The 17,907-nt window shown below is 43.3% G+C and overlaps 1 protein-coding gene across 9 annotated transcripts in view; it reads right to left on the bottom strand.

Annotated features, from left to right (window-relative positions):
- unc79 (unc-79 homolog, NALCN channel complex subunit) overlaps positions 1 to 14,591 on the bottom strand; it is a 33,023-nt gene extending 18,432 nt beyond the window's left edge. For 7 of the 9 annotated variants that reach the window (XM_076748477.1, XM_076748482.1, XM_076748478.1 and 4 more), the window contains exons 1-16: positions 14,305 to 14,591; positions 12,631 to 12,751; positions 9,050 to 9,363; positions 8,114 to 8,284; positions 7,757 to 7,852; positions 7,604 to 7,659; positions 7,140 to 7,269; positions 6,940 to 7,004; positions 5,390 to 5,478; positions 5,007 to 5,047; positions 4,604 to 4,632; positions 3,177 to 3,406; positions 2,760 to 2,931; positions 2,378 to 2,608; positions 1,869 to 2,059; positions 610 to 733 (exon numbers count right to left, since the gene is read on the bottom strand). In XM_076748477.1, coding sequence (XP_076604592.1) covers positions 610 to 733; positions 1,869 to 2,059; positions 2,378 to 2,608; positions 2,760 to 2,931; positions 3,177 to 3,406; positions 4,604 to 4,632; positions 5,007 to 5,047; positions 5,390 to 5,478; positions 6,940 to 7,004; positions 7,140 to 7,269; positions 7,604 to 7,659; positions 7,757 to 7,852; positions 8,114 to 8,284; positions 9,050 to 9,363; positions 12,631 to 12,751; positions 14,305 to 14,326 — 2,082 coding nt within the window. In that variant the 5' untranslated portion in view covers positions 14,327 to 14,591. The remainder of the gene's footprint in view (positions 1 to 609; positions 734 to 1,868; positions 2,060 to 2,377; positions 2,609 to 2,759; positions 2,932 to 3,176; positions 3,407 to 4,603; positions 4,633 to 5,006; positions 5,048 to 5,389; positions 5,479 to 6,939; positions 7,005 to 7,139; positions 7,270 to 7,603; positions 7,660 to 7,756; positions 7,853 to 8,113; positions 8,285 to 9,049; positions 9,364 to 12,630; positions 12,752 to 14,304) is intronic. The other 2 variants (XM_076748484.1, XM_076748485.1) reach the window with 2 other exon arrangements.
- Between the last annotated feature and the right edge of the window lie 3,316 nt (positions 14,592 to 17,907).

Raw genomic sequence — 17,907 nt, 5'->3', positions numbered from 1 at the left:
CAAATCCCAAGTTACTCAGAATGATGCAGACAGATCATTGTGTTTGCATCAGGAGCCATCTTCTTCTGAGGAGATGGTCATGAAAACTGTAGGATTTTTGAAGGTTTTTCTATGCTGCAACATGAACACTGCACACATCACCAAATACCAGTGAGGTAAGTGAAAAAATGTGGGTGCAATTTCAAGTTATAACAGCACAAATACCGACACAGTATGCCCACACTCCATGTACAAACTGTATTTGATTGTGACCTATTTAATGAGGGTAAGTTAATGCAATCTCTTGATCATAGTTTTGACAGAAAACTTGAAATTGATCCATGTATACAGGGCAGCAAGCTGTGAGTGCATATGAGATGAAAGGCGAATTCCCTCCTATCTGCCTCTCAGTCTCATTCTGTGACCCAGATCCATATTCAGCAGGGCCCCTGCCCAGACTCTCACACTCTGTGACAACCTGTTCAATTCACACGCACTGTGGACAGAACCGCAGGATGTGAACTGGACACAAGACAGCCTGTGTGTGTCTGTGTGTGTCTGTGTCTGTGTGTGTGTGTGTGTGTGTGTGTGTGTGTGTGTGTGTGTGTGTGTGTGTGTGTGTGCGCTTACATGCAGCCACAGCAGAGCCTGCTCTTGCACAGACGCTGGATAGCCAGAGAATCTGCAGCTGATGAAGCCAAACATTTCTTCCATGGAGAAGGGCAGGGGGCACAGCTCGATATCAAACATCTTACTGTAAGCAGCAACAGAATATGACGTTTCTCAGGCACTGTTACACAGTCGCTGCTGTTAGCTTCACTCCTGGTATTTGTAATGCTGTTTCATGCAAAAATTGTACTGTCAGCCTTGTCAGCTCTTTTTCTTCTTCAGCTGGTGGTTTCATTTATGCATATATTTTCAATAATGATGCACAGGTAGAGGACACTAGCAACAGCAGCGTTATAATAATAGTTTATAAACTGCAACATGTTAAGATTTGGACTGTGATTAGCAGATTAGCTCAAAGTTTGGTATGGTTAATTAGTTCAACATTTAGGAAAATACACTTATTTGCTTTCTTACCAAGAGTTGAGAAGATTGGTACCCACTGTAAGTATGAAGCTGGAGCCAGGAGGCAATTAGCTTAGCTTAGTATAAAGGCTGAAAGTGAGGGAAACAACTAGCCTGACTGTCTGCAGTATATTTATTCAATACATTCACTAATTAAAACCTTGTAGTTTGTTGGTTTAATCATTACAGAAGCAGAATTTAAAAAAGGCAAGTTGCAGTTTTAAGATGAGCGACAGCGTGTAACAATTTCTTAGCGGCCAGCTGTTTTTCCATTTCAGGTTGTACACACCAAACAGGATACCATTTGATAATTGCTAACTTGGTTGTTTCTCCCTGCTTCCTGCTAAGCTAAGCTAATCACCTCCTGGTCCTCGCCATACAGACATCAGAGTGATGGAAAGCTATTTCTCCAAATGTTAAACGTCTATATTCGCTTGTCTTTTCACTGATGATACTCATTCTGTGGATCAGCCCGTTTGTCCAAAAAGCATCCACCTCTATAGTCTGAGATTTTCCCATGCTGCTAAAGCGTCATGCATTATGGACTACTGGGGCTGAAATGTTCAAAGTAAAACTACTCCCTGTTTGACTGATGAATCACAGCAGTAGTATTTTTGGAGTGCCTTCTTTCACTGACTCTGTTCACACCAAAAAAGTCATTTATCTTTAATGTTCAGACTTCTGAAAATACGCATCTGCTACCAGACTGTGTTGTAGCTGCTCTGGAAATATCAAGTCATGACAGAAATCAAAGGTACAGATTTGTCCGATAATTCTAACACCTACAATATGCAAACACTTCAAGGGGGTGGATGTACCTGAGCACCTCCCGGAACTCTTTGAGCTGATGGTCGGGAACCTCAGTCCGGATGGCCTCCAGCCACTCAGGCATAAAGCACTCCCACAGTGGTTGACTGATGACATTGTAAGGTATCAGACACAGGATCCGGTTCAGGCCCTCCTTCAGCTGGGTCACTGTGCTACATGACTTGTCCCAGTAACCTCCCACCTGGGCAAAAGTGTGCACAGACTGGCTTAGATCAAACACTGCCGAGAGAGTTCAGATGGTGACCTGCTCTCTATAATGTTAATGAACCTCGGCCCTCAGTGACATGCTAATTTAATGATATTCTTCATTCAAAGGTTAACAGGAGCTATAGCTGAGAGAAGCTGGGATGTGCATTGGCTGGCTATTTGAAGTTATAAAGTTCATCTTAGTTGTGTTTTCTAATTAAACTTATTACCTTTTCCCACCCCCATCCAATATCACTACCCTGTGCTGTTTATCCTCTATAACTCCTCCACCAAACCTGCATTTTGGCCTCACCCTTGCAAACTCAACAGGCTTGGGCAGCAGACACATGACCATGACGTCAAATCGCACTTCACACACTGTCTTTAGCCACTTGGTGACAAACTGAGGCTTTAGCTTCTCCACCAGGCTTCCAACCTCATCGTCCATCATGTAGGCGGTGGAGTGAAACCACTGGAAGACCATGCTGACAAGACGAGCCAGACTCTCTGTGGGCGTGTTCTCATTGGGCGTGCACAGGCTCACCTACAGATGTGAGTGAAGGTCGGAGAATAAACTCATCAGTCTGGTAACCATGAATTCAGCAGGGTAGTGATAAGAGGCCCTGTACTGCACACATCCTTATCTCACAGCTCGTTGTTATTGACAGACACAGAAAAAGCATGTGATTACACACCAGGAACCAGATGCCAAACTGACTGAGGAGCCGCTGGTCGTGCTGGTCGTCCTCCTTGTTGTCAAACTCGATATTGTCCAGAGAGTGGTGGGAGGCGGACAGGCCCATCTGACGACGCCTGTTCAGCTCAAACTCACGCTGTTCTGCGTGTATTTCTGCCTCCTTGAGAAGGCTGGATGGACATGGAGAGGATGAGAGGAGTAGCAGAGGGTTCACAGGGGCAGATTGAGGACATAACGGAGACATATTAATCAAGAAAGAGCAGGAGAGAGATAAAGACACTTGACACAGCATCTACTATAATAATCTAATTTCATGCAGTATTGTTGTCTCATGTAAAAACATGTTTCACAGCATTACAGGCATATGCCGAGTAGCTGTGGCTGTGATATGTCAGTGTAAACACTGTTAATGTACCTTATGACAGCTTCCACAGTGCACACTAGCTCCTCCGCGCCGCACTCCCGGGTGTTGATGGGAGGGGGCGAGGTCTGGTACAGATGGGTCTCCGCCGCAGCCCCCACCTCGCTGCTGTGGTGGTTGACATGGCAACGCTTGCAGTAGCGGACAGGCCGGTTGCCATGGCGCCCACAGCAGCCAGCCGAGAAGCAGGTGACCACAGCCCTCCTAACATGAGAGCTACAGTTCTACGAAGCCAAGAAACAGGGGGGAGGAGGAGGAGGAGGAGGAGGAGGAGGAGGAGGAGGAGGAGGAGGAGGAGGAGATCAGTTTATTTCTGTTCTGGGCAGTAGGCAACAAAATAAAAACATGGTATAATCACAGCAAATCAGCCAATCCTGCCATGTGATGGACCTCTAAAAATAAATTTCCAGCCCTCAACAGCAACAAGCAGCTCTAACAATGAACATCGCCCTCTCCAATATGCATTGGCTTCGAGATGTTGATCTGTCTACATCTGCAGTAACAGACAAGTCTTTATGTGCCCCCATGGTGTCTCAGGTTTCTAAAAATAAAAAGCATGGCACGAGAGAGCCATCCTAATCTGATCAGCCTCTAATCTTGTGCCATTAGGGGGATGCAGTGCTCCCTATCAAATTAACATATCTGTTCTCTGATGGTGACTTCTCTCATTCACCCATCCAGCTTTCAACACCAAGAAACACGACCCTGATGTGACTGATATTGGTGCTCTTCGCAGTATGTTCTATCTTGGGTATCAAGGTGTATTTATAAAAGAGTAATGTCTCAGTTAATGATGACAGTGTCAATCCAGGTGGGTGTTTAAAGGGCTTTCTGAAATGAGTGTGACAAAGCCTGATCAGAAGGGGAGGCTGGGGATTATAAACCGCTGGACAAACCAGGATGCCGGCCAGCTGTTTCCCGTAACAATATGCGGCGGCTGCTTGGAGTACCTGAGATCATCTCACATTCAGGTTTCCTGGTGTCTCCCTGGAAACCAGCAGGGAGCACTTGCCCTCAGCAGCACGTTCAACAACAGCGAACAAACATCACGCCCCAGCGGCTTCATTTGAAACGATATGGCCTTGACTGAGCCACTCCAGTGAATGAAGAAAACATTTCAGGTTCGCAAATAAATGACCTTGCACTGGATCACAGGTAAAAATGGATTTCATGAAGTTAGGTTCAATTCGTTTCTGTTTTCAGTGATACAACCGTTTAAGGCATGTGTATTGTTGTGCAGTTTAAGGCAGGACTTCATTACTCTGAAGATGCTGTGAGGTCAATTAGTAACTAAAAAATGAAAGTTTTATTTATCCCGAATATGGAGAAATATTGGATAACACAATAGATCACAACGGCTGTGAGCAGATGAGAGAGTAAACAGTGGCATTAATGTTCATGCTGTAGTACAAATATCTTACCTTCTTTTGACAAATGGCAGATATCTCTGCTGCAAAGACAAATGAACAAAAAGCTTTTTACAATAAGTCATATGTTTCATTGGAAAATAGGTGTCCAAAAGCTTTATATACAGCATACAGCAGCTTGTAATACAACTCAAACAACAGCTAAATAATCTTCATTCATAATGTCACAACCCACTGCCTTAAATGTCTCTATTTGCATTAAAAAGTGTTGTGCTTATATTATGCAAAAAACATACTAAGAGCATAATCATAGCAAAGATGTGTACCTAAACTAACCCCTGTATCATATTATTGTGCTAACATAGTCCATGTATATCCAATTTACTTATTCAGCATGTCTCTTTGTCTGTGGGGAGCGTGAAAGGAACTCAAACACCTTTTGTCTGTGAACTCTCACCTTGGGGCAGCAGTACATCAACAAGCCATTCAGCGTGGTCTCTGAAAAGGTCAAAGAAAAGTATAAACAACGCTTGATCCTCAGAGCCTGCGTGTGATCCCACTTAAACACAGCAGTCTCGACCTCTAACACAAAATTATCTTCCTCAGCGTCGGAGAAAACACCAAATTGCACACCCATACAATTCTAACACATGCTGCAGAGAAGAGAAACAAGTGGCTGCGTGGTTTTTGTGATGATGATCTCATTATCGGCGCGAGGGATTACGTAACCATGGCGATGGATTTCCCCTGGGTTAAAGTGAGGAATAATGAGGCAGGCATGTTTGGGATGACATCTTATTGAAAGAGGGGGAGGAGAAAAGAGGTGAAACAGATGCATACCCTGCTATCCTCTGGCTGCACTCCTCACATATATAAAGAGGAGGGGGCTTGTCTCCCAGGGCAACGGAAAGAGTAGGGTCTATACACATCTGCAAAGTAAGACAGGCGGTGTTAGTGTATGGACGTGGTATTGAAAATGTGAGTTTATTCAGACTTTGAAGTTTCATTTTCATGCAAACAAGAGGACAGGAAACAGTTTCTGCTCATTCAGGGACTGTACAAACATTTCCAGGATGGGCAGGGGGCTGAACATTAGGCTCCACCTTCCAAAAGTAATATAACATGATGGAATTAGCACAAATCATTTTGCCATTAATAAAAAGAAATGTGCATCAGGAGTTTAAGATGGTGTTCTTCAGTTTTAACCTTGTTAATGGGATGATAATTTTGACATAGCCACCAATTGAAGGAATTAGCAATTGCCAAAATTATGGCAAACATAACAAAGTGATGCATCCTGTCCAGCACATATTCTGGAAATCCTTTATTTTTGAAGAGTCATCACTGAAACTTTATATGAAACATTGGCATTTTGTGACATATTTAACTGTCTGTGGTCTGTTTAAATGTAGTATAAAGTCAAGGTGTGAATCACTATAGAATAGTGACTATGACGTGCTCTCTGAAGAGATAGAGTTCACCCACTAAAGATCATCAGACTCCAGTTCGGTCTGCGAAAACAAAAAAACACCCTCATCCTTTTCCAAACCCCCTTTGCCCCTAATCATTTTCTTACAGTCCCTTAGAATAGACTGCATACACTGCATTTACTGCAGCTAATGTTTTGTATTTGTCCTTTCACACAGTCCTCTCTGAGGGTAATATATCATGATCTTGCCCAAGAAATCAGGTGACACCTATACCTGTCTCCCCACGTCTCTGTGTGGATGGTTGCGCACATATGCTGCACTCTGTTCTCTTGCAACCTGTGCCTGGCCCTGTGCTAAACCTCAGTGCTCATGGCCTCAATGTTCAGATGGTGCATCGCAATTTACTGTGCTCACTTGATGCCACCCTACCCTCAAGGGCTGCGTGGGGTCAACGCTTCCAATTAAGCCCCCCTCCTCCTGTACCCCCCTCCCTGCTCCTGGTAATTGAAATCCAGCCTCTGTCCATGCCCCTGTTTCGACTCTATTTGTCAGTTTTGAGCACAGTTGAGAAAAGGAAGGCAGAGCTGATAAAGCAGAGCAGCAGCAGCAGCAGCAGAGACTGGTGTAAAGTAGCATTGAAGCTGATATCATTACCCCATTCCCACAGCTGCTCGTGCATGCACTGATTTATTTACCAAGGGGTTCACAAAAGCAAACACGGCGATACGCTCGGTTGAACTCGGCAAGGCAATCTGGCACATGCCCCATGCATCCCCGATGAAGTTCTCAAGGGGAGCAGCTTTTGAATACAGAGAGCTCTGCTAATCTATCCCCTTGCAGCAACAAGGCATTATAGACAGCGTGTGGGGTCTTTTTTATGCATCCGACAAACATAAATGTACCAGTGATGGTCGTTAATGTTGAAGGCTTGTTTAATGTATTTTTTAAGACTGAAATCACCTTGACTGCAGGTTTATTGATGGCATTGTGGCACTCGATATGTTGACAATGGATGGGGTTCCAGGCTGATCCGGGAAATTGAATACAGACAGAAGATTGGCAGTAGGGGAGCAGAAAAGGAGAAAAATATGGGATAGGTTAGACCTTTAGTCAGTTCAAGGACAGATCAAGCAGCAGATGCGGCATTAAGGGAGTCTGACCTGTGTACTGCAGCCCCCTGTATTCACTGATGGCTCCTGGTGGCTTCAGGTTGGGCCAGTAATGAAACAGCATCTGCACAGCTGGAGGCTTTACTTGGGACGGGCCATAGGATATGACATAAAGAAGGTCCTGCACACAGTATAAACATCATCAGTAATTACAAAGTGCAATGATATTCAAAGACATACTAATGAACAGAAGGCAACTAGCTGACGGTTTTCATTCCATCATGCTTTATATCCATTTTGTAGACTAACCGTTCCCTTATGTAACAAAACACTGAGGACCCTGTATATCTATAGTTTTAGATTTAAAGTTTTAGGCAGAGACATATGCTTATTCACAAGACAGAGAGATTACAAAAGCTAAGGAACAGAGGCTAGCCCGAATGTGACGTTATGATTTTGGCTCTCTGTTTGGAATGAAACTCGTCCATTGTGCTTTAAATGACCACATGTAGTACCTTCCACACTTCCTGTTTGTGCTTCATCAGACACTCCAACAATTGACAGTGATAGACTGGGAAGAAGTAGAGAAGAGAGGCATCACTACACAATATTCCAGTGCGGATTATGTTGGAATGCATGCTTCAAATGCAGCCCCTGTGATAGCTCACCTGGATTTGAGGTGTACTGCATTGCAATCATGAGCATGGAGGAGGCAGACAGATTGACGTAGGCCGGGACTCCCCCTTCCCTCCGAGTGGAGCCCACTACAGATGAGCAAAGAAGAGAAAGAGAGAGAACGGTAATTACTTATAAGATCATTTTAAGGCACAGTTTAAAATGGTAGTATAGATCGTAGCATTGGTTTATGTTATTCAGAGTGTTTGGGGTGAATGTCAAAGCTTATTGCTTAATATTTTTGATAAGACTTAATGGCACAACAATCACCAATTATCTCACCATAAAGGTACAGTTTCAATATGACAGGAGGCAAAATACTTGTCTAAATAATGATAGGTCATACTCACAAATAGCCATGGGGAGGAAAGAGGTGCTCAGGTACTCAATGATGTCTTTGTGGAGGAAAGGGGGAAATGTGGCTAAAGTGGAGATCATAGTATAGGGCAAAGTGCTGAGAATATCATCACTGAGAAAGGGCAGGAGGCAAGTTGTTGTGTAAAATATGGACTGTCCCAGATCTGATGAGAAAAGGAAAAGGCAAAAAAAAAAAAAAAAAGAGAGAGACAAAGAGAGATACACAGACACTCATTCAATTAACAGTACATACAGTATTCACATACTGTATGCAGCCACAGATGTCACAGTTACATGAAACTTCAGGCATTTAACAGTATAACAGTGGAAAAAAAAAGAGAACATTTAGAATACGAGGTTCAGCTGAGGGCGGTGAGCTGTCTTTAAAAACCACTGAAATATAGTTTGCCCTCAGGAAAAGTGGAGCATTCTAGTCAAAGAGATGGGTTTTCATGCTTTTGAGCTTTTTTTAACAGTGGTAAAATATTCATGAACAACAAGAGCACTGACTGTGATGCAGCCTTGAGCCCGTGAAAAACAGTGTGGCAATAAGTCACTCTCAGATGTATTCTAAATGTACTTAAAAGCATAAAACATTACATTTTCCTACGTGTGCTTCTCCATTTAACTTTTGTATTTGCACAGGACGACATAAGTAAAACATTTCTCCCACTTAACATAGCAAACATGCAGTCAAGTATGATACACAGAAGAGGAGGCCTATGTCTGGTGTATCCAATGGCTTATGAACGATTAAGTTGACAGGATCCAGCGTGCTCCCAATCACCCCATGCATCCCTCAAGATCCTCAGCAGGACTTCTCTCCTCCAGTTACAAAAGAGGCCAAAAAAGCAGCAGTGGCTTCATGCAGAGGCCAGACGGCTCGGGGATGATGATGACAAACAGTGGTGCACTGGGCCTTGACTCACCATGCTGACCGTGCTGCAGCAGGGGCACCAGGTCAAGCAGGGTCACGAGGGTCACATAGAGGCCCTGATAGTCCAGAGAGGGGTACTCTGAGAGCTGAGCGTCCCGACTCTGCTGCCCCTGCCCCCCGCGGTCTGACGGGGCATCGCGCAGAACGCTGTAAAGGAGGGAGCGAGTAACTGTAGGGTTGATGGAACTGACTTGTGGTCTTAGAGATGGGGTGAGTGGGAATGGCACAGGAAAAAGACACATGGTCATGGGCACGGCCAAATTGGAAGCTTCCTGGTTCTCCTTCCTGCCTGTGCGGGACAGAATGCTGCTCCGGGGCGGGAGGGGAGGGGAGGGAGGGTAGGGGAAGGGAACAAGGGAAAAAAAGAGACAACAAAGACACAAAAAAACAGCACATTACATTGAAATGGCACTACAGAGACAGCGTAAATAGAAAAAAACAAACCCAGATAAACCCCACATAGGATGCAGTGTCTCACTATTTGACTATCACTGAAGGCACGGGCAATTTTTCCCTGCTTTGTCTGTCCAGAGTGACTTTAATTCAATTTATCTCATTTGGTCTGTCTTTGCACTTGGAAAACAAAAAAAAAAAACATGAGCACAAACTGCAATGATCACTGCATCTCATGCGTATCTGGTGACAAGGAGCAAAAATATAAAAAATGGCATGTTTTCAGTGGCAACCCCATACTTCTCCAAAAAGGCACAGTGCAAATGACTGTCCCTCGATGGCTGCCGTCTTCCAATCAGCAAGGTCAGAGGCTACCATGCGAAAAAGGCCAATGAGCCGTGGAATTTAAAAAAGAAAAACAAATTTCCTTGTCTTTAGTGGGGCTGTCAAGGATGGGAGTGACACCAAATTGGTTCGGGAAAATACAGAGGTGACACTTTTGAAACATGCTTCAGCCAGTAATAAACATGTGTGTGAGGTTAGATCAAGTGCTCCTGGGTCACAGCACATGTTTATTGCACCAGAGAAATAATGTCTGTATGCATACGTTATGATACTGTGTCAGTATCATCAGGAGAAATAATGAGATCCAACAGGCATATGGATTCAGGTTTCTAAAATAAATGTAACAACTAATCTACAGTAGAGGAGAAACTATAATGACAAAGGAATAGGTTGTATCAGGGGGAGATGACTGGTAGCATTATGTTTGTGAGCTAATGCAGGATGGACAATTGTGTTTGCTGTCCCCTGGGGAAGGTGGTGGACATATTCAATTTTAAGAGAGGAAAAACAAAAGGAAAAAACTAGTTGGGTAGAGTGTGGAGCGTCTAGGGTGGAGGAGGGGGGAGGGGGGGCCAGAGAGCATCGCTCTTTTTACTGCACGTTATCACAGAGCTAAGCTGTTCTATCAGGCAAATGATTGGGATTTATCATGAGAGCCCAGATTATAAATGCTGATGTATTGTTTTATTATTATTATTATTTTATTTTGAAAGGTCACTCAAAAAAGTGGAGTTACAGCATTCTCGGCAAGTGAGAAAGGGGATTTCATTAAGATTTTACTCACATAACATCAGCAGAGTGTAACATTTTCTGACTCATCCCCTCAAAGTTATACTCTGTAAGATTTTAGTCAGTGTAGGTTCATTCAGAAAAGCTGCGTCTTTATCCAGCTTAAACTCCAACAGGACTGACTCACAACAGCAGACCGTATCTCAGAGTATGACTTTTTCACTGCCCATTTCTCATATAGAAAACATCATTATTTTGAACAATGAACATCGACATACACAGACACGCTCACACGCATACACTGAACACAGACACGTAAACACACACACACACACACACATATGTGCATACACACAAACATACAAACGACACAGAAAGTTACAGACACGTACGACACGTAAAACACATGTAGAAATGCACTGGTACGGACACATGACATAACATTGACTGTCAAGCCCTGCGCTGTCAATACAAAATCACTGACTGTGTGTAGCAGTATTTCAAAGCACAGTCACACTTCCTAAATAGCAGATTTTCAGGTGTGATGAGGTAGAAACAAGACTTGCCTGACATCTAGAATAATATGGAAACAACACTACATATGATTTCTGCTCCCTGCAGTCATTCCTGTGAGTGATACAGTTTGGCATGAAGTCAGCGTGGCTCACTGATGCAGAGAGCTCAGTCTGACTTGAAGAAATATGACAAAGCCATGCCTCATCTTTCAAGGAGGCATGTATAATTGTCAGTGAATAGAATAATTTAACCCTTCTCCATTTTCTTCTCTGCGACTGACCTGCGCTGAACCTAAAACCAGCGTATGAATCAGCAAACCACCTCCTCTGGCCGTTTTCAGAGTTTCTTTCCAGGAACATGACAAATGCCTGCTTCACTTCTCAAGGCTCACTACTCCCACTCTCTGGGGGCATAGGTGTATGGATAATCCTGGAGTCCCTGCTGAGGAAACCAGACCCCTCTAAGGGAAGGGGGAAATTATTTGGTCTGCATATCTGAGGCTGCGAGGCTCCGCTTCTGGGAAAATATCAAGCAACTGTTGAAAGTGGCATCACAGCGAGTGACTCCTTCTGCAGTCAAATGACGCCGGCCCTCAGAGACAAAATCGTCACTTGAGTTTCCACAGATTCCCACAGTTGCAGCCCCTGTCATGCTCCGCCCGTGCCAAAGGCATACGAGAGGCCATGTTTAAAACGCTGCTGGTGTGGCGGTGGTAGGTTGACGGCCCTTCGGCAAAGCACAAAGTATCCAGGATACTCTGAGAGCATCACTCAGCAGAGGAATAATCCTTATGGAGCTGAGGAATAAAGTGTAGAATTGAGGCCAGCTGCCAATCTCAAATAGATTGCACCCTAAGCTGATAATAATGATAAAAGTGGGGCATACAACTTCTGCCTCTAGTAATCCCACCCTTTTTGTAAATTAGCTCATTACGTTAGGACAGCATAGCTATTTTCTGTCAAGCCAGCTGGCAGTAAGGCTAAACCATGAGACATACAGGAATATCCTATCACTGCAGTCCATTTTGATGGAGGAAGAGGGAGGGGGGGGAAAAAAGGGAATAGACACATCATGAAATAAGATGTGTCCAAAATGGCCGCCCACTTGACCTGTGTTGGAGGAGGAAATAACATGCTGTTCTTCCCCGGGCTTTCACAGCCCCCTGGGGAGCAGGCTGACCCTGCAACTGCAGAGTCACAGGAGCTGCCTTCTCCGCCGGTCCCTCTGGGAAGGACACAACAGGCCACCCCAGGGAAGCGTTCATCTAGCAGCCGACCGCTGAATCAATAAACATCACTGAGCTGTCTATCTCTGCTTTAACACTACAACATAGCTCCATAAGGAATCTGCTACAGTCTCCACCTTCTTCTACCTTCCAAAGCAGTGCGGATGAGTGGTTGTCGAAGTTGTCCGCTTCTCTAACTTCCTTGCTAAAATTCATATCAGTCCTTTAAAGGTGTCGCTGTCATCCCCCTCAGATAGTGTGTCAGAACAAGCTATTCTGTAAGTTATCTGATCATGAAGGAGGCTAAATATCAAACATTCTACAGTCTGTTACTTCACCTGTTGGCTCCAGAGCAGGGTACTTACCTGAGCAGGGTTTGGGAAAAGTATTTCAGTGTGTTTGCAATGTCTGTTCCGGAGGGCACAGGGTAAATATTGTGTTGCACACGGTTGTGATACTCTTGCAAGTATCGTATCTTAGAGGCAACTAGACAAAATAAAGAGCAGAGTAACAAGCAAAATCAACACTAGTGAGACTCTCATGGAGGGTAAAAATATTCATCTGAGCACAAAGACATGTATGGAGCTGTGCTTCTGGTGCTCCCTGGCTAAGATTCATCTACGACACTGGGCAGCATGTGACACGGACGCTTTAATTATCAAGTCAGGCTTAGAGTCTGTGTTCCCATGGCTGTCTGGCCTTCACCAGGTGACCTTTTTGGTATAGCAGCGAGGTCACAGGAAGCCCTAGAGGAGGCAGTGAACTATTGCTTACAGAAATAAGCCCACGTACAAAAGGTTGCCAGTTCAAGTCCCAAGACAAGCTGGGAAACTGTGGTCAGGGGGTGAACATGAGAGGGGGCTTACTCATCCCTGAGCAGATGATACTGAGGGACATTTCAGCAGCGAGCCCTTCTGTGCTGCTTATGTTGAACCTCTCCCTCGGGCCACTGGTTGAGGTATGAATGTGTTGCTGGTCGTTTATGCCTAGTTGAGTCCGAGTTATAATAAGTTGGAGCGGGTGATCGCTGACCCACTTTCTGTGACTTTGGGCAGTAGTGTTTAGCTTCCTCCCTGACCTGTAAATGACAAACCCGAAAATAAAAATAACAGCTGCAGGCTTTGTGTGGTCAAAGTCTGTGCTGCAATACAAGCTGTGGCTCACATGCTTCTCCCTCTTTCAATTTTAACATCTTGAGTGTGCATTCTTATATATTTAAGCATTTTGATGCATAAATCCCCTAAAAGCTATACATAACAGCAGCTAATATGCTGCTTAACAGTAGAAATGTAGTCACATAAGCAAGGTTCATCTTTTTCTGATATTATCTGGATTCATTCTGTCATATATTTACCAGTAAACAATATCAGCAACACACAACTTTCAGCCAATTGAGATGGAAGCCCCAAACACCAAGTCTGACCCCACATTTGAGGTATATTATATACCTAAAGGGGGCAATATCTGATGAAAAAGTGTGCAGAGATCAGCCAGTAATACGGAGCACAGAGGCTGTTTTCCACCTGTTCAAAAGCAATCGGAGGAAAGAGGAGCACGGCGTGATCAATCCACATTATTGATCATCCTCATGCCACCATATTGTTCAGTAAAGAATCTGCCAGGTCGACCTTGAATCCAGCAGCACACCTCGCTTTTCGCACGCACCTCATCCAACCACGTCAATCAAATAAATAATGAAACACGCACACACACACACACACACACACACACACACACACACACACACAAACATGACGACTGTGCGATCTTAGCCATGAAATTGTTTTCCCTCAACATGCCGAGAAATACTGAGACGGACACTGCACAGAGATGCAGGGGGGCTTCCTGTGAGCTCTGAGCCCTCCAGCCATCCTCTGCAGTGAGAGGACGTGTTGCAACCTGCCATGGCAACCGCGGTTTCATCACCAAGGACAGCTCCCCTCAAACGCTTTCTTGGTTAAAACAAAAATCACATTTCCAGTTTGCAAACCCCCATGACAAGACAGGGAACACACACACCCGCACACGGCCGTACTTACACTGCTCTGCCTTCGTAGACATCTCGCAGACACTTGGTGGAACACAAAACCCAGACTGTCAATTGTTTTAGTGTTTTTTTTCCCCTCCCCGGCGTTGTGTTTCCCTCAGTCGTGAAAAAGTGAATATACCCCCCTTGCAGCCCAGGCTCGGCTTGATTGTACCACTCTACGCGATGGATTTATGCGCTGTGGCTTTTCAGCGGTGGTGCGGTCGTTTTCGTGAGCTTTTAGCGGAATTGAAACCAAGACCCATTTTTGTGAGTCGCTTTTTAATTCTAAGATTTAGATCCTTTGACGGCGGAGAGCAATGTTGATTTACGTGTGCCACGGCATACCTTTCCAAATGGACTGATCCGGCTTTGACAAATTGTCATTCAAGAAATCTCCAACAACCCCGATCGGTCCACTTTGGAGTGATTAGCCTATAGGAGGGGAACACCGAGGTGTGTTTACCGAGATATTTCTGCGCATTTGTGCATCTGTGTTGCATATAAAAGGCTAAACATGCAACAGATGGTTGTCACATTGTTCTAATCATGAACATGACGTATGCAGCAGGAAATATTAACATGTTTTTATCTTTTAGGAAATTTAGATTTTCCCTCTGTTTGAGATAATATTTCCCAATTTTGGTGACAAGCAGTGAGGAAATATTAATCCCCTGAAGGCCTAAATTATCATTAAACCACATTTTTGATCCATAAATGTGTTTAATGTCATTCTTTAAGTCTGTAATAAATGCAGCCTTTTAAAAATTAAGTTCTGCATCCTTTTCTAGAAGGAAAATGCAACTGAAAGATAAACAGACTTGAGTTGATTTGGGAGCAGCATGTTGTCACTGCAGTCAGCATCTGAATGACCCCTGAGCTTGTTACTATCACCTAAGGTACTGCTCAAAGTGTGTTGAGGTAAATATTAAGCATTTTTCAAACAGTACAAGAATCAGATTAGACAACAAATTAGCCTTTTCTTTCTTTCTTTCTTTCTTTCTTTCTTTAAGAAGCGCTTTATTTAAAAATGAAACGTACCACCGCAGATAAAATATCAAACAATTTCATCATCAAGTTTTATTGCCCTTCATAACATTTTATACACTGGAAGGATTTAAGCTCAGTAACTGTGCATTCATGGTTGCAGCTCTCTTGCAGAAGGTCTGGCAGGTGATCTCTCCCGGTACTTTGGGATGTGATGCATGATCCATCCAGCAGGGCCCAGGAGAGTCACAGCAAACATACACATGGCAAAGACAGACTGCTGTAAGAAAGTTCATGAGAACATAAACAAACATGCTTAATCAATAGACATTCTGTTCTTTGGAATAGGGTTAAACAACTGCATGACGCATGACATTTAATGTACATTTTAATGCAAAGTATTATAGCTTCCAAACCTGTCCTGTCATCACCTACAAGTTGGATGGTGATGGTCGAACACCTGAGTCCACAACAGGGGCCCTGATTTCAGTGACTCATCTGGTGACATAACACCAGTGCCCATTTATATCTACCTACCATGATATTCCCTGTGTCCCTCTGCACTTTGGCATTCCTAACTTGAGCTTGGCTTCTCAAAAGCCCCTGTGCATGTCCCAGAGGACAGATCAACAGATTTATGGTGGCATAAACACTGGCCGCTATATTGCAGTTCCATCGTGGGATCCCTTTACAGAGGCCACAGCTTCACGCTGACTTATGGATAAGAAATGAATAAAACATCTCTCCCACTCTGCAGGCTGGGGAGCACAGTTCGCTTGAATTCTTCACATTAGAGGCAGTGAAGTATCACATATACCGATTTCCCAAGACTGACTTGTACTGTTGGACTGTTGTAGCCCATGCCAACATGGTCTTTATAATTGGCTCAATTGCAGTTTAGCACCCAGTTAGCACAGGTGACAACAAAGAGTCCCTGTTTCTGTAGTACATTTTGATGAAGTCGAACAACCTGGGATGTCTATTCATTCAACTTCTACTACACAACTACTAACAAAGATATTCAGTCCTACCAGTGGCCCGATCCTTTCCCTTGCTGGCTTGCTGTAGATGGTTGACCTGTGATTTTGCTGAATGGTTTTCCTCATCCTGAAGCAGGTCAGTGTGGGTCTCCTCAGGACAGAGAACATCTTTCTGCTCAAGCAGTCACTCTCCCCTACTGTGCAGAAATGTGTCTGCGGAAATATCTCCTCATATCCTGTGAGATACTAACAGATAGCCACTACTTTCATCTAATTCCCATCACTGTTCCTGGGAGGAGTCACTTCCAAGGGCCAAAGACAGCAATGTAAACACCGACCAAGTTCTCATCAGGATAAGAAATGCGGTCTTGTCTGCAAGACTGCAGGTTAAAATGAACTGAATCGAAAAATACTCCTGTCACAAAACAGTGACTCTACATTATAATGAACTGTTGGTTACAATTTTGTTGTAAGATGGAGTCGTACTTAAGTTATTAACAGCTGCAATGGAGCTAACATTTCTTCAGAAATCAAAACTTAAAAATATAGAACTAATGTGGACCAAGTATTTAACATGTGCTTCCAATAGATAGGAGTATTATGACAATTAATGTAAATATAGGAATATTTATTATGAAGAAACAGCTTTCAATAACTGTATGAGTGACTCATCACTCATATCATGGAAAAATGAATGGGTAAAATCTGCCAAGAGTGAAAATTCAAACTTTTCAGCCAATGTGATAATGAGTCCTTGCACTACACGACAGTTATGATCATTTTCTGCCATACTGTTTATTTTAAAAAACAAATGAGGTTTATGCATCAATTCTTGCACATAAAGATGATAGAAAAATGTTTCTATTTTGTTTATTGTTGGACATAAAAATGCCAAAACTGGAACATATATGGTTTGAACTGAATTACTATGTCTGCAGACTTGTCAGGGCAAACGGTTAAGTATAAAAACAGCCAAATTGTTCTGGAAAAAAAAAAGTATAACATCCATACCTGATAGACATAGCTTTTTTGTTTAGTTTTTGAGGTAATTAGTACCAAGCCTAAGTGCTAGCTGAAAAACATCTAAAGAATAACTCTGGATTCTGCAACCTTTATTAACCTATTATCTACAGTAACACTTAATATAAACACAGGATGACTCAATTCCTTGAATTAGTGACTCATATTTCCCTGACTGTCAGATTAGGGGACAGGCTGCTTGAATAAACCTAAAATAGATTAAGCTACTTCATTATTGATGTAAGAGTAGGCTGATGAGTATAAACATTTACAGCTTGACTTTGTTCTTGTAGGATTCACATTCAGTTGTTTTTTCCTTGCTACATATTCAGTGTCATCCCACTTACATGGTCTTATGACAAGTCTTTTCAATGTACAGCATTCTAGGATTCTATTTATAGCAGAAGGCAAAATTGCAAAAATGACCTTGGAGCACAAGGATTATGACTGAAAAGACAAGATACATACGTAGGCCTTCAGTGGGTGCCAAGGAAGTGCTGGTCTGCATTAGATGTAATGTGTCGCCCTCTACAGGAGGACAAAAGAAGTTCAACCAAAACCAACCAAACTTTCAGCCCTAAAGCCTTTACTAATAAAATATCTTTCAAAATAATGATCTCTTTAAGAAT

The sequence above is a fragment of the Chaetodon auriga genome, chromosome 14 (assembly GCF_051107435.1).
Source record: "Chaetodon auriga isolate fChaAug3 chromosome 14, fChaAug3.hap1, whole genome shotgun sequence".
Lineage (NCBI taxonomy): Eukaryota > Metazoa > Chordata > Actinopteri > Chaetodontiformes > Chaetodontidae > Chaetodon > Chaetodon auriga.
Note: the sequence above shows the minus strand (reverse complement) of the source record. Positions and strands in the feature narration are given on the sequence as shown.